Source organism: Lissotriton helveticus, chromosome 1_2 (genome assembly GCF_964261635.1).
Source record: "Lissotriton helveticus chromosome 1_2, aLisHel1.1, whole genome shotgun sequence".
In the NCBI taxonomy this organism is placed as follows: Eukaryota; Metazoa; Chordata; class Amphibia; order Caudata; family Salamandridae; genus Lissotriton; species Lissotriton helveticus.
In genome coordinates this window covers 313,314,834-313,331,529 of record NC_136058.1, presented here as the reverse complement: position 1 = coordinate 313,331,529, position 16,696 = coordinate 313,314,834, and the positions used below count along the sequence as shown (strand labels likewise).

At 47.5% G+C, this 16,696-nt stretch overlaps 1 protein-coding gene across 1 annotated transcript; it reads left to right on the top strand.

Moving 5' to 3' along the window:
- Window positions 1-108: 108 nt before the first annotated feature.
- Window positions 109-1,479, top strand: LOC144802434 (histone H2B type 2-E). Its single transcript, XM_078671811.1, has one exon. The coding sequence runs from the start codon at window positions 158-160 to the stop codon at window positions 536-538; it is 381 nt and encodes a 126-aa protein (XP_078527937.1). The 5' UTR covers window positions 109-157; the 3' UTR covers window positions 539-1,479.
- The last annotated feature ends 15,217 nt before the right edge of the window (window positions 1,480-16,696 follow it).

Below are 16,696 nucleotides of genomic sequence, written 5' to 3'. Positions count from 1 at the left end.
TCGAACAAGCACCAATCAGCTGTCATATAGTGTATCCACCAATAAACAGCTGTATATTTGATGCTTTTTCTTTGCATACCGAGGTTACATGTAGGGCTTGTGCGATGACGCGCGTTTATTCACTCTGTTAATCGCACCGGAAGTAGAATCTGTCAGAATGCCCGAGCCGGCCAAAGCCACCCCGGCGCCCAAGAAGGGCTCCAAGAAGGCGGTGACCAAGACCCAGAAGAAGGACGGCAAGAAGCGCCGGAAGAGCCGCAAGGAGAGCTACTCCATCTACGTGTACAAGGTGCTGAAGCAGGTGCACCCGGACACCGGCATCTCGTCCAAGGCCATGGGCATCTTGAACTCGTTCGTCAACGACATCTTCGAGCGCATCGCCGGCGAAGCCTCCCGCCTGGCGCACTACAACAAGCGCTCCACCATCACCTCCCGGGAGATCCAGACGGCCGTGCGCCTGCTGCTCCCGGGGGAGCTGGCCAAGCACGCCGTCTCCGAGGGCACCAAGGCCGTCACCAAGTACACCAGCTCCAAATGAGGCCGCCCATGTTGATGAGGCTCCCCCTGCCCTCTTGACAGGCCTCGGCCTGCGTGGGGTGCAGGTGCACGTGCAAGGTGCTTGGGCAGGTGGGGAGCTGCCACTGACTCCTATAAAACTGAGCCCCCTGCGGTGGAGGTGCACCCCCATGGGTTGTCAACACACGGACCATGTGCTGCTCCTTTATTCTGAGAGCCCAGCGTCGCTGTGGATCCCTAAAGAACAGACTCCCATGCTCCAAGCAGTGCTCCCCTGTTGTGGGCCTTTAAATAAAGGGTATATTTGAAGTTAAGCTGTAGAAGTCTACTCTTGTGGATTCTGGCTCGTTGACTTTACAATTTATATAGTAAACCCTTTCTCAAGAAAACAAATCGAATGTGCTCCTATGTTGTGAATCTCTGTAAAAGTCACAATTTCTAATGGAAATCGCGATTTATTATAATTTTACCCATCCACTTTAAGGTGCTCTTCCCAAATGTGTATTGCTACATTTATTTGGCTGGTACCACTGATTGGAACCGCAGTGTGGCTCATAGATCACATGTGCAGTCCGCATGCATTCATGCTTTCTCTTTGTATACCGAGGTTATATGTAGCACATGCATGCTTTCAGACGAATCCAAGATAGGACGCAGACTTCCTTCTTGTAGAGAGAGACACGACACTTTACATATTTAACATCCATATCTACGTCTCTTGAGTGGTTTAGTTACTGCATCCGCAAAACACCCCCAGATCGTGTTCTTACTACAATGAACCTACCCAAGGAGAAAGGGGGCGTGCTTGATGATACTTCACCTACTGTGCTCTTTATACTGTCTTTCGATGTACTGTTACTGTGGGGATTTATATGCAACCGATTGCATTTTGTAGATTCCACCAGCCTTGTTTGTGTATTATACTGTGATGGTATTTATTAAAAATGTTTGTTTTATAAAATACTTATTTTCTCGCAAAAACTATATAATTCACATTAGGTATGCAAATAACATTCGAAAGGGGGCTTTGGATGTTTGTATTTTTTTGATTATTTATCGTTTTGCTACGAAGATATCAGATTTTAGGTGACTTGTCATCCATTGGCCTTGTGAACGTTGGAGTTTCAGTCCTAAACACTTTTGAAACGCTTGCCTGCCGAATTAAAGTTAGTAAAATAGTTGGCTGCTGTGAGCGCTTCTAAGAGTGAATGATGTTACTTTTGAAAGGTGTTCGGTGTTGCCAGTCATCTTGTCTAGTTTAGTGTAGTGTTGCTGTACTTTGATCATTATTAGCCATGATGAATATGGCGGCCATCTTGGAGTGACCGTCTGCAGCAGATTTGTAATTAGCGGAAACCTGGATGTGTTCCTCTGGGGATGCGAATGAATGGGAGAGCAGTTGCCATATGAGAAACGCAAATTTTCATTTAAAGTACCGTTTTCATGCAACCCAACGCCGTGCTGGTCTAACACATTGTAAGGGCCATTTATTTTGGTCTGCTTGTGGGCCAGTTTTATTGACTGCTTCGCATATTTTTACTCTAGATTTCCCTGCTATTTAAACTAGCATTGTCTGGAGCCAGCCCAAATTAATGCTGCCTCCCACACATTGCAAAACATCGATTTCTTTAAAAGTTAAAACTGCCACAATTTGCCAACGTGGGCCACTTTTTCCGCTCTCTGATTAACTAATGAGGGCAACTTTTGCTCTAGGCCTATTTTCTGACACAGCCCGACCCTGGTTACAGCTATAACGTCTAAGCAGCGACTTGGAGGTCGAGAGGTGCCCACTTTGCAAGTATCATTTCCATTGTTTAATACTCATACTGGGTTCGCACATCGCAGCACCTTCTCTTCTCCTCACTTCTCCGCTCTCCCTGCCAGTGACTCACTGTGAAGTATTGTGATAGTGTCGAGTGTATGGCAGCCGTGTATTATGGCTCAACAACCCCTCTCTAATCACCCTCCCCCGGGGTGTCAGCTGCTTCCCTGGCAGTGCACCAGCAGCGTTAACTCCTTTTAGCAGTGCCCTTTCAGATCGCTAAGACTTTGGCAATGTCACATATGCCAACTGCTTAGGTAATTCAAGCAATTTCAGTTTTGCGCAGGGCCCAGGGGCAACCTTTCCCTGCAGTGCGAGGCTCTAGCGAACAGTGCCATGCTAGTATCAAATAACTAGGACAGCGGTTAAAGTACAGTAAAGTCCACATTTGTAAAGCGCACAATCACCCGTAAGGGTCTCTAGGCGCTGGGGGCCGTCGGTAAGATTAAGCGAGCTATTGCCCAGAGTCACATGGTGCTGGGCTGACCTGCCGCCGGAGCCGGGGATCGAACCGTGGTCCCCAGATTCCAGCGTCAGTCGCCCTGGCCGCGGCGCCACACCTCTTCCTTTCCATCCTCTCGTTGACGACAGTCCCTTCTGAATATATTGAATCCCTGCATGGGGCGCTACCAGCAGCAGTGCCATCTCGTTTCTGTTTAGAGCCACGAGTGCCTTGTGAATATATTGTGCCACTGCATTGGGAGCGTCCCCCAGCAGTGCCCTCTCGCTTCTGTATAGCTCCACAAGTACATTGAGGACCGTGTACCGCTGCATTTGGCGCTCCCTGCAGCAGTGCCCTCTCGCTTCTGTATAGCTCCACAAGTACATTAAGGACCGTGTACCGCTGCATTTTGCGCTCCCTGCAGCAGTGCCCCTTGCTTCTGTATAGCTCCACAAGTACATTGAGGACCGTGTACCGCTGCATTTTGCGCTCCCTGCAGCAGTGCCCTCTCGCTTCTGTATAGCTCCACAAGTACATTGAGGACCGTGTACCGCTGCATTTTGCGCTCCCTGCAGCAGTGCCCTCTCGCTTCTGTATAGCTCCACAAGTACATTGAGGACCGTGTACCGCTGCATTTTGCGCTCCCTGCAGCAGTGCCCTCTCGCTTCTGTATAGCTCCACAAGTACATTGAGGACCGTGTACCGCTGCATTTTGCGCTCCCTGCAGCAGTGCCCTCTCGCTTCTGTATAGCTCCACAAGTACATTGAGGACCGTGTACCGCTGCATTTGGCGCTCCCTGCAGCAGTGCCCTCTCGCTTCTGTATAGCTCCACAAGTACATTGAGGACCGTGTACCGCTGCATTTGGCGCTCCCTGCAGCAGTGCCCTCTCGCTTCTGTATAGCTCCACAAGTACATTAAGGACCGTGTACCGCTGCATTTGGCGCTCCCTGCAGCAGTGCCCTCTCGCTTCTGTATAGCTCCACAAGTACATTAAGGACCGTGTACCGCTGCATTTTGCGCTCCCTGCAGCAGTGCCCTCTCGCTTCTGTATAGCTCCACAAGTACATTGAGGACCGTGTACCGCTGCATTTTGCGCTCCCTGCAGCAGTGCCCTCTCGCTTCTGTATAGCTCCACAAGTACATTGAGGACCGTGTACCGCTGCATTTGGCGCTCCCTGCAGCAGTGCCCTCTCGCTTCTGTATAGCTCCACAAGTACATTAAGGACCGTGTACCGCTGCATTTTGCGCTCCCTGCAGCAGTGCCCCTCGCTTCTGTATAGCTCCACAAGTACATTAAGGACCGTGTACCGCTGCATTTGGCGCTCCCTGCAGCAGTGCCCCTTGCTTCTGTATAGCTCCACAAGTACATTGAGGACCGTGTACCGCTGCATTTGGCGCTCCCTGCAGCAGTGCCCCTTGCTTCTGTATAGCTCCACAAGTACATTGAGGACCGTGTACCGCTGCATTTTGCGCTCCCTGCAGCAGTGCCCTCTCGCTTCTGTATAGCTCCACAAGTACATTGAGGACCGTGTACCGCTGCATTTGGCGCTCCCTGCAGCAGTGCCCCTTGCTTCTGTATAGCTCCACAAGTACATTGAGGACCGTGTACCGCTGCATTTTGCGCTCCCTGCAGCAGTACCCTCTCGCTTCTGTATAGCTCCACAAGTACATTGAGGACCGTGTACCGCTGCATTTGGCGCTCCCTGCAGCAGTGCCCCTTGCTTCTGTATAGCTCCACAAGTACATTGAGGACCGTGTACCGCTGCATTTGGCGCTCCCTGCAGCAGTGCCCCTTGCTTCTGTATAGCTCCACAAGTACATTGAGGACCGTGTACCGCTGCATTTTGCGCTCCCTGCAGCAGTGCCCTCTCGCTTCTGTATAGCTCCACAAGTACATTAAGGACCGTGTACCGCTGCATTTGGCGCTCCCTGCAGCAGTGCCCTTGCTTCTGTATAGCTCCACAAGTACATTGAGGACCGTGTACCGCTGCATTTTGCGCTCCCTGCAGCAGTGCCCTCTCGCTTCTGTATAGCTCCACAAGTACATTAAGGACCGTGTACCGCTGCATTTGGCGCTCCCTGCAGCAGTGCCCTTGCTTCTGTATAGCTCCACAAGTACATTGAGGACCGTGTACCGCTGCATTTGGCGCTCCCTGCAGCAGTGCCCCTTGCTTCTGTATAGCTCCACAAGTACATTGAGGACCGTGTACCGCTGCATTTTGCGCTCCCTGCAGCAGTGCCCTCTCGCTTCTGTATAGCTCCACAAGTACATTGAGGACCGTGTACCGCTGCATTTGGCGCTCCCTGCAGCAGTGCCCCTTGCTTCTGTATAGCTCCACAAGTACATTGAGGACCGTGTACCGCTGCATTTGGCGCTCCCTGCAGCAGTGCCCCTTGCTTCTGTATAGCTCCACAAGTACATTGAGGACCGTGTACCGCTGCATTTGGCGCTCCCTGCAGCAGTGCCCCTTGCTTCTGTATAGCTCCACAAGTACATTGAGGACCGTGTACCGCTGCATTTGGCGCTCCCTGCAGCAGTGCCCCTTGCTTCTGTATAGCTCCACAAGTACATTGAGGACCGTGTACCGCTGCATTTTGCGCTCCCTGCAGCAGTGCCCTCTCGCTTCTGTATAGCTCCACAAGTACATTGAGGACCGTGTACCGCTGCATTTGGCGCTCCCTGCAGCAGTGCCCCTTGCTTCTGTATAGCTCCACAAGTACATTGAGGACCGTGTACCGCTGCATTTGGCGCTCCCTGCAGCAGTGCCCCTTGCTTCTGTATAGCTCCACAAGTACATTGAGGACCGTGTACCGCTGCATTTTGCGCTCCCTGCAGCAGTGCCCTCTCGCTTCTGTATAGCTCCACAAGTCCATTGAGGACCGTGTACCGCTGCATTTGGCGCTCCCTGCAGCAGTGCCCTTGCTTCTGTATAGCTGCACAAGTTCCTTATTGAGGATAGTGTACAATGACGACAATTGCTAAAATTCAACTAGGCAGAAGATGATTGGGTCTTAATTCAACCCTGTAGCGGCCCATCATCCAAAAGACACGCACTTGTCTCAGGCATGACACACATGCAGCATTCATGTGACACGTGAAAAATACAAAAAATGCACGACTTATGCTTGGCATGTTAGATATCTCGCACCCTTATTACCCTGTCAGGTACCGAGGTCTTAATTCCTGCTAGTGGTTGCATGTGGGCACCAGTACTCCTTTTTTGGGACTTGAACCTATTTTTTTTTTTTTATCGTCAGTCTTTAACCTGGAGTGAGAGAGGTAAAGGCAATAAAGAGAGACAGAAGGAAGAGACAACTGGAAAAAATGAACACATGGAGGAAGCAGGAATGAAAAGCAATAGGCAAGAGTGATGAAGTGGAAGGTGGTAGAAGAAAGGGCATTGGGTGGAATTAAGACTAGGAAGTAGTGGTAATAAGGGAAGCCAGCGTTCTGAAGAGTTGGTGGCAGGCTCCTGAGACAAACATGTCCCCTTTGTCCGTTATAGTAGTGTAAAATGTGCACTTTGTGCCAGTCACTGTCTTGCAATGTGGGGTTCGCCTTCTGTAGCCTAAATCACAAATGTTCCAAGAGTCATCTGATCCTTTGACCTGGGCCTGTGCTGCTAGGAGTTGTTTAGCGCATTGTTGTGTAACGGCCCTCCGCAAAGGATTGCAGTCACTACATTTATAGGAGCCTTCCTGAGAATGTTGCAGGAATTCTTTGTTTCTTTGCTTTACCACCCTTATCTCTGAACCGTCTAACTCAGGTCCCTGACAGTAGCAAAGAAACTAACAATTCCTGCGACATTCTCAGGAAGGCTTCTATAAATGAAGTGACATATTTCGCCGCGTCACGCCTCACATGGGGAGGTGCAGCATTTTGACACATTCCCAGGTCTACTATTTGTGGCAATCTGGGAATGGGCCAAAATCCATGGGTGGATGCGTGGGATCACCCATGCAGCACCTATTGAAAGGCTCCCTTGCAATGCACTCCCTATGATAGCCGCTCTCTTCAAAGGAGAGGGGCCTGTGTCCTGCTGTGTCAATTAGGAGCATATATTCTAGGAATCGATCATGACTATGCCAAGATTCCAATACAGAAGCCATTTCTAGGCCTTCACAGAGACTAGCGATTCTTATTATGGGCACTTGGGCACAGGGTAGGATGTACTCATCACCACAGGGCTTCTTTAAACATAGAGACACTAGAATGTACTAAATGGAAGTGCTCTTCAGCCAGCTTGAATTAAATGTCCTCCAAAGCATGTTGCGATTTCAATACTGGTCACAGGAGTATTCTGCATCCTGGTCTTGGTCCCAAAGCCCTCTGAACATACAAAAGGGGATAAATGAAAACTTGCAAACACTTCTAATTGCTTGTTTTTGAACCATTGTGCCACTCTAGACCGAAAACTGCCTAATCAAAACCACTACTGACCATGCTTTTTAAAGGAACAGCCCATCTCGAACTGCCAAACACTGTCCCCTTCACAAGCAATCCCAGGCTGGTTTTAGCCTTGTTATTCCTCATCAGAGAGGTGTAGCTTTGGTTCTGATGGCACAGTGACCAAAAAGCCCAATCTGGGCATACATGTGGCCACCTAGGACATTTCCTCAAGCACCCATAAGGTGATGGGAAGAATGCTTGCAAGTAGTCTAAGCCACTGACAATCGCTCTGGGTAGCATTTTAAACCATCTTTTGTTGCCCAATGTTCCTCTTTAGAAACAGACTCTCCTAATGCAAACCATTATTAACCCTGCTCCTCATTGAAACAGTCCTACTTTTGTGTGTTTGATTTAACACCCTAAGTGGCCATGGATATGCCCATGAGTGTGTTCCTTGCTCGCTGTGGCAGAGGATTCAAGCTATACCTACCTAACCCGGCCTAACTAGTTTGAACCCAGTCTCTGGTTGCTTTTTTCCATTCTGGAGGTGGTCATGCCTGGAAGTTGACTGTGGACATTTCCCATGAGCAGCACAGTCAGAAATAATTTGCATATGCCGGGCATCTGTCTAGAGTCGCACAGTGGATGAAAATGATGGTGTGGAATACTTTTTTTTCCAGAGCAATTGCCTGTGGTTTAAACTATTGTGTTTTTGCCTGATGTATCACAGCATTCTTAAATTGATAGTGGTTGAAATTAATTCAAGCATTCTACTCAGCACCTTTTGTGTGTTTGATTTAATGGCAGGTGTCCTATGGTATGTTCAGACTTGGGTCCCTTGCTCGTGGTGTCACAGGATCCAAAATATACCTCACTGATGAGGTCTAGCAGTGCTGAAACAAGTCTAGGGTTGCTTGTGTTCCTTTCAGGATGGCCCTTCTCTGGCAGCTCAAGATGGCCTTCTCCCATGAGGAGGAGGGTCATTGCTGATTTGTAGAAGGCAGGCCTCGAGCGTCACATAGGGCAAAAAAAGGTTGGGATGCTACACAGAGCAATTGCCGGTGGTTTAGATTCTTTGCAAGTATTCCAACCCTCCCCTTTTGAGTGCTTGCTGGACGTTCCTCAGCCAAACCTGTTGGTGTTTAGGAAAGATCCCAGCTTGTAGATGTGGTGTTAAATCATAGACAAATGTAGTCAGGATCTGTGGTCTCCGCTGGAAGCAGCTCTTTCTTCCAGCAAGAGGCTTCGGTGACCTGGAGGGTGGTTACGTACTTTGCACTTGTTCTCAGAAAGAAGGGGATCACACCTGGTCAGACAACATGGTTACAGTGGCATATGTGACCTGCCAGGGCGGAACCTATTCCAGAGGACTGACGGAGGTGCACTTGTCTTCTGAGTGATCATTGTATCCTAGAGCTCAGGAATTCCAGGGCAGACTGATGATGGTGTTTCCCTTCTATAGAGAATTTTGTCTCAATCTTATTGTTTAGCTCTTGTTTTGGGTCCATATCAGGAATTCCTGCCTAAGCTTATTTGACTCCGGAAAAAATAATCTTCTTTCCTCTGTATTGCTCAAGATAGAGGGTATGACAGCTTGGAGGGGGTCCGGTTTGTCCTTCTCCTGTTTTAGAGACTCCACTGATTCTAATCCTGTTCTAGTGCATGACCTCCTGTTTCCTGCCAATTTCTTCTCAGGGCCCTTTAGGTTCTCTGGCTTTGATTTGTAACTTTAGAGCATGCTTTAAGAATGGGAAATCAACCATTTCCACTTAATTGCAGATGGGTAAGGCTACCTATGTCAACGGCCTGTGATCTCGTGAATGTTGATCTTCCGGGACTAATTCAGAGGAAGTTGACAAGGGCAAAGCCCACAGCATGGGTGGATGCAAGTGTGTGCTCCTCTGGTTATTGGAAATGCTGTCTTGTGGGCCAGGCTCCTCACATTCATTCTTCACTATCAGTATTGTGTTCACTATTTGGCCTCTGTGCTTGGTTCAGCTTCTTATTGACTCCAATTGTTCTTGTGTTCACATTGCAAGCTGATGTGTGGCTTATGGTGTATTTTGATTGTCAGACATGATTATAATATTACAAGGAACCTTCTATGTTTCAGATTTCCTTTGTTGGCAAGAATGATCACTTGTTTATGGGGGTCTGCCTCTTATTCTGACTGGAGGCCTGTTTGAGGGAGACCCCATTCATACTGGTCTCCTTGGAGAATGACTCTGTGTAATGAAGATTACTGGTAAGTAATACAGCCATGTTCTCCCTTTCTCTACCATCTCTATGGTCTAATTCTCAGTATTTCCAAAGACCACCTCTTTAGCCTTCAGCATTCAAGGGGATGCTCTTTGTGACAAGGTACGCCCAGCCATAGCTTTTCCAATGGAACCATGCTACACCTGACAGCGAGCTCCAATTTTATTTAGTTTTTATATTGTGTAGTTGCCCGAAGGCCTGGCACTGAAGCAATCAACATACTCTTTGGGTCTCAGAGAGGACTAATTACTGTAAAGCCACATTTTCAGGGCCTTAGAGAATGAGCGCTCATTGGAAGGCAGGCGTAACTCAAGGGGAATAATGTTCCAAAGTCAGGGGGCCGGATTAGAAAATGAATGCCCACCCCAACGAGATCTGCTAAATTTGGCGGCCTGCAATCAGTGTGTTGAGGATGATCTAAGTGACCTTCCAGGGATGTAGGGGATAGCAAGCTGAAACAACAAAAAAGGAACTACCGGTCTGTGAACGTTAAGACAAAGAAGGACAGAAACACGTGATGTCAATGCAAACCCACATTCACTGAGGCAAAATAAATCCCATCAGGCCACCACAGTGACGGAGCATCGTCATCTGGGAATGGTTGTGCATTGTATGACTGGTTTAGCCCACAGCTGTCCAGGGGGACAGCTACACTTCAATCGTTGCCAGTTATTGATCCAACCACAGTTATATTTTGATCAGTGGTGCTGAAGATTTGCAGTGCAAAGAAGTGAAAAGAAAAGTGCAAAAAAGTTAAAATTGACTACCAAGACACAAATAACTTTAATAGACGCTATCTTAGTGTCAAGATTAAAAGCAAGTACTGATAGTTTGAAAAAATAACTATCTAGAGCTTTAGAGAAGTAGGTCTACATGTTTCAGCCATACAGGTATCACTAACCATGTTTTCTTCAGGACCAGATGGTAATTACCCTACTGCAAATATCATAAAGAACTGTGCAAAGAAAAATAAACAAATAATTGGTACAATACACCCTACTAATGCCTGTGAATCCCTACCGATGTCCGTGCCGTCTCCCCCCCGCCCTCCCGTTGTCCGTGATGCCAAGTTGCCAACCATTTGCAATGCAATAGGTCTTGCATAAATTGGAGACCTATTGCATTGCAAATGCTTGATTGTTAAGGTTGTTGCCCAGAATCATAACCTCAGTTTTGTCTTCGTTAAGCTTCAGTTTACAACTAGCCATCCATCTGGCCACCTCTTGACGCTAAGGGCTCAACCTGAGGTGGCTGGAGCTGGGATCGGGGAGATGGAAGTCATCGGAGTAAGAAACCAATGACCGCCCAAAAGAATTAACAATCTCAGCTAGGTGACACAGATAAAGATTAAGAGTGGGGCTAAGAGAGGGCCATGTGGCACCCATAGGACAGGGGAAGAGTCTGAGAATACCAGGAGTGGTTGAGCTCTTGAAAGGTTCTTTCCTTTACGAAGGAAGAAAGCTAATTCAGGGCACGGCCGACAACACAATCCATAGATGCATAAGTGTTGCATGATCAACCGCGTCGAAGTCCACGCTCAAATCCAGGATAATGGCTACCGACCCTCCTTTGTCCAACAACAATCTGCGTTCCTCAACCACAGCCAGAAAAGCTGTTTCAGTGCTGTGATGTGGTTTGAACCCCATTTGTAGAATACCGTTGGGCTCAAGAAAGGCGGAAACATGTTTATTAGCATGATTCTCCTGGAGATTTGAGAGACCTGGCAGCAAGGAAATAGGCCAGTAATTACTCAGGCAGGCAGGCAGGATCCAGACCTGGCTTCTTTAAAAGGGGTTTGACCACCACATTCTTCCATTGCGGGGGGAAAGGAGCCCTTGTCCAGTAGTGAGAGAGAGGTTCAAAAGGTCCACCAGGGTAGGGGTAATACTGTCAAACCTCTGAAGAAGGATATGAAGGAGAGCAGGGTCGGGCAGCATATTTGACTACATTTAGCAAATGTGAGAGCAGGCTCACAATAAGATCAGGAAAAGCCGAAAGCAATCCGTGGGACTGTACTGAGGGAAAACTACTTCCAGAAGGTTTCTCAATAAAAGAGCCTGGGATTTCAGACTGGACTGTTCTGACTGCAATGGGTCAATACTAATTTGCATATGGGTAGGTCCAAACGAAGGTGGCATGGTGAGCCAAAGAACAATGGTTTGGAATGCTACCCAAAGCAATTGCATGTGGTTAGACCTATTGCAAGCATTCCTCCTATCACCTTTTGTTTGTTTGCTGCATTATATGCTAGGCAGTGTACGGTAGTGGCTCAAAGCTTTTTCGGATTCAGACTCTGGTAACAAAATTTACCCTATGAGACCATTACATTGCCCCTCTTTTAGTAGTCTCACATTTCAGAAAATATGGGCTGGTATTCCACATGACCACAAACTAGAAATATCTCCTTTGCTGTCCTTCAATGATAGTTTACAATAATGGGAGGATCGTGTTTCTATTACTGGATCTCAATGAGATCTTCATTTCCCAACTCTTTTCAGGGCCATGAAACTGTCACTCATCTCTGCACCTATATGCTCACCTCTGACCTCTTGCACTCCTTCTCTGACAGTCGTTCTCAAAATGCAGTCAATTCTCATGATCACATTTCTGCTCTAAGCCCTGGCTTAGGCAGCTGTCAGACTTCCCATCTGTTCCACCAGCCTCACCTATGTTAACTGTGAACCCGGTCCTTTCTATTCATAGATCCACTGAGTTTCGATTTGTCTAATCACCAATGTACTTATTTTCCTTGTACCCAATGGATTCCCCAATCCATCTTCTTGCCACTCATGTGGAAATGGGACAACTTTCCCAATTTCTTGACTCTCCATGGGCCACATTTGATGACTCTCAAACCCCGTTCTTCTCTTCTTGACACATTCACTGCTGCTCCATACTTGCAGTGATAATCTGTCTTTCTGGTTCCCTCTTGCACCTCTGAGCCATCAATCCTTATCTGACTGCCCACTCGAAGTACCCTATTGTGAAAATGATGTCCTCCACTTACATCTCCCATCACTCTGTGCTGTTTTCATCCCAGGCATCTATCTCCTAGCTGCATCCCAAAATGTTTCCTCTTACCATGTCCTGCAGCCTCAGGCCCCCTTTGGTATCCCTATCCCCCTCAATGATTCCGGCTGATTTTTTTAATCTGTCCCTCTCTAGCCCATCTTTGACTTAGACTATCCCCACTTTCGACAGGCTCACCCCCCTCCGCTTCTACCGCTGGTGCTGTAGCCTCCTTCTCTTCCCCGCCTCTTTGTCTTCTCTGGCTGTCAGGTTTCTTCTGACTCTGGTGTTTTGGATACCAAGGCTGTAGCCTCATGATTCCATATTCATTTTAAGTCTCTGTTTTGTTTTCTTATTGTTCTGTGACACTTTATCACAGGTGAAGTTGGTTCACATGGTCGGCGCTGTGATGGGCCGTGGATAGCAGTCAAAAGAGTTTGCAGAAATGTCAGCAAGTTTCTTGATCAGTCGGTTTTCCTCTTGATCTAATCCTTTGTAGAATTTCTCGTTGAGTTTGTGGAGATGGTCGTCGAACATCTCAACACCTAGATCTCTGTGGAGGTCTGCTGTTCTTGTGAAGCAAAGAGCACCTGCTGCTATGCGTGAGGCCTTGTTCTGAAGTGTCTGCAGTGGCTTCTGATACTTCAGCTGGCAACTGCTCCACATCAGTGAAGCTTATATCATTGTTGGTCAAATAATTGCATTGATTGTACGCACCTTGATCTGCATAGGCATAGACTTAGTCCTCAAAAGCAGGTACAATGCAGCCAGTTTGGTTGATGCTTTCCCGCAAATCTTCTCAATGTGGTTCTCCAGCTGAGTTTGGAGTCAAGTGTCACGCTAAGGTAGGAGCTGTTGTTTCCCCACTTCATCTCCTATTCATTGAGGCAGATCTGTGGATGCTTCTTGATCTGCTTTCTGTTGAATAATGTTGCTGTGGTTTTGCTTCTGCTGAGGGTTATCTGCCAGTCAGTGTACCATCCAGAGATTCTGCTAAGTGATGTTTCAAGGTTATTAGCCGCTTCCTTTTCACTGATAGATTGGAAGATCACTGCGACATCATTGGCGTAAAGAGCAAGGTCTGTATTCTTTAAGTCCATAGGAGTATAAACTGCAGCTATGAAGCGGGTAACGGGTTGGTCAATGTCTTCGATACAGCTAGTGTTTCATCCAGGTTTCTCTTGTAGAAGCTCCAGTCTGCCTTCTTGAAGTTGAACCTGGTGCCCTGTTGTTGGGTTTTGATAACATCTCCAACCGTGATGAATACCAGGTCGGACGTCCGTGCTGTTAAAGTCTCCAACTCCATAGACTGGCAAAGGTTCTTCATGACAAAGATATCAAGAACATCCGGTTTCAACCGTGCAGCACCTGGATTGTGTGTTGGATAAGTTCGGCCAGCAACAACAAAGCCCTTCTTTCTTGAGTGGGGAGAAGAGCATGCCCTTTGCTGTTTGCAGTCCAGCAGTTACAGCATTGTGCTTGGCATTAATGTAGCCTCCAATTAATGTTGGGATGCTAGAGTCCAATAAAGCAGCTATATCTCTTGGTCATAGCTAGCTTGGGGGTTTGTAGGTGGCAATAAAACAAAGCGGGCCTGCAGATGTTTAGATCTCTATACCAGTAGCTTCAATATTCCCCACTGGTGGTAGTGCAATATTGTGATACTTCACTTTTGTGCTGATGATCAAGGCTGTTCCTCTGCCCTTGGCTCCTGTCGAGCGGTCTGTGTGGTGTACTCTATAATTCGCTATGTTGAGCTTCTGGCTCCCTTGGAGATGGGTCTCAGAGATAAACTCTGCATTCACATCCTTAGATTTCATCAGTTGCAAGAGTTTGTTAGTTTTCTTTTGAATGCTGTTGGCATTCCACATCGAGAAGACAGTTTTTCTTAGTCTTGGTTGCCATGGCGGTCGATTTCTTCACAGTGGAAAAGTCTGGAGATGAAGTTCACCACTGTTGTCACCACAGGGTGGTTGTTTATAGCTGCAACTACCTTTGTGAACTTCATGATGAGTTCCTGCCAGTTGATGGCACTGCTTATTTAGCTAGACGAAACTGGGGTGGTTGGTGGATTGCCTTGCTTGGGCCTTGTAACATCTGTGTAAGACCTTCCATCCACGTGCGCATCGCTACAGTTCTTTGTTGAGGTGAGACTTGGGATCCTGTATGATTTTCTGGTCTTGTGGGTGTATGTGTTCCGTTGGTCCTGATCTGTTGCCGGTGAGTGGTGAGATATCTTTTGCGGTTGATGTAGTTGCTTCTGTGGTTCGTCCTTCCTTGTTTTCTGCAGATAGGAACAGCCACAATAGCTTGCAGGGTGATTTCCTGTGCAGTTTGCACATATTGCTGGTTCCATTTCTCTATTCCTGGTGAATTGATTGGAGGTATGTCTCCTCCACAGCGTATACACCTTGGTTTCTGATGGCAGAATGCAGAGGTATATCCCAAATGTTGACAGGTATAGCACATGACTGGACCCGTCTTCCCATAGGTGATTCTGTGGTGATGATGCAAATGCAGAGTCTTGTGACTATTGAAAGATCAGCAGGTTTTTCATCTTAGTTTGAACAGGTTACAATGAATATGGGAAACGTCTTACCAGTAGTCGAGGCAATCTGGGTTATGTTCTTTACAGCAAGTCCAATTTCTGATAAATCGAAAGTGATATGTCCATGGGATGCATTTACTCGTGGTCCACTTATTAAAGTTACGGGCTTTTACTGTAGTCTAGGAGAAAATATGTCATTCTAGTTTCTGTTCCTTAAATACGCTGGTCACACTCCTATAATCTTCAGGTGTTGCAAGCATGGTTTTGGCGTGGTCCTGCCGGAGCTTGATCGCAAAAGTGGAGACGCAGTGTTCCTCCAGTCGTTCCATAAGATCGTTGTGAATGGACGTTATTCAAAATGAAGGGAGGGATACACAGTCATTTTTAAGGGCATGAAATTGTTTTAGTGCAGGAGGTCCTGTTTTAAAGATCAGTAGAGCAATCCATAGCATTTTTTAGGGCTTGAAAGCATTTTGCATTTGTACTGGCTCTGGTTGGTACACGGGCAAGCTTCAGCACTTTTTCTGGTGAGGTTAGGCATGAGTCCCGTCTTCTTTGTTTTACTGTGCCATTCCATGTTGTCTGCAACGTTGGGTGAGTTTGCACTGGCTTCTCCATTCTATAGCAGTGGTGAGATAATCTGTTGAGATGCTGAGCAGGCTACGCTATTGTTGTCAATCCTTCGTTGGATCTGGAGCGTGCTTAACTTAGATACTAATATTAGATATATTATCTAGTTTGCACTCTCTTCCAGCTTTTTTTCAGGTGAGGTGGAAAGGCAAAGACAAAATAGCCTTTAACTGGTCGGGCCACTCTGCACTACTCTAATTGGGTGCCGGGGCAGATTTGTCTGGTTCAGGCATGTTCGAACTGAGCACCTGAATCCAATCCGCCTCTTCCCCTCTCATCCTATTCTCTTTTGTCCCTTGTCCACACAGCCACCTCTATCACCTCCCGCAGGAGACGGTGCCTCAGTGTTTTCCACAAATAAGAATATTGGGGTGTGGCCTAACTAGGAATGCAGTAAAACATTTTGCGTGGCTGCCAATACCATTGTTCTTCCTGCTGTACAGACACGTACCTCCTGACAAGCCAGAATGTGTATAGTGCCTGTACTTACCCTGGGGAATCTGCTGGACATAATACTACGAGCTAAGAAAACCAGACTGTTGGATACACCGCTCACCATAGAGTCAAAATGGTGCCTAATTCAAACAGAACTGAGGCCTAGGATCCCGTAGAGAAGAGGACCTAATTGTCAGCTCTGAGCTGAGGCAACCGGGGCTTCTGGCTGTAGAGGTGAGGTGGGCAGAGATGCAAGCAGTAACAGCGAAGTAAAGATTTCTGCCGGGTGTTAGGACCCGGTGGCTGCGGTGGCCTGGGTTGCGGTGCAGTGACAATGGGTTTATCCTTGGATGAAACACTCACGCCAACCTCGAATGTCTTCTCCATGGCATGGACTTTGCACCAAGGGCTATGCGGTACAGGTCAGTGGCCTCTTTGGACGTTAAGAAGGCTTTCAGCGCCATGTTGTGGAACTAGGTGTTTGAGGTGCTGTGACAGGGAGTCGGCAGAGTTATCATAACTAACGTTGAATTCGATTACTCTATCAACAGAGTTTGAACACGCCATATCTTCTTTACAAATGGAGGATTGGAAGGGTCACATGGCAGGGGTGTCCCATATCACCTGTGCTTTTTGTGCTGGC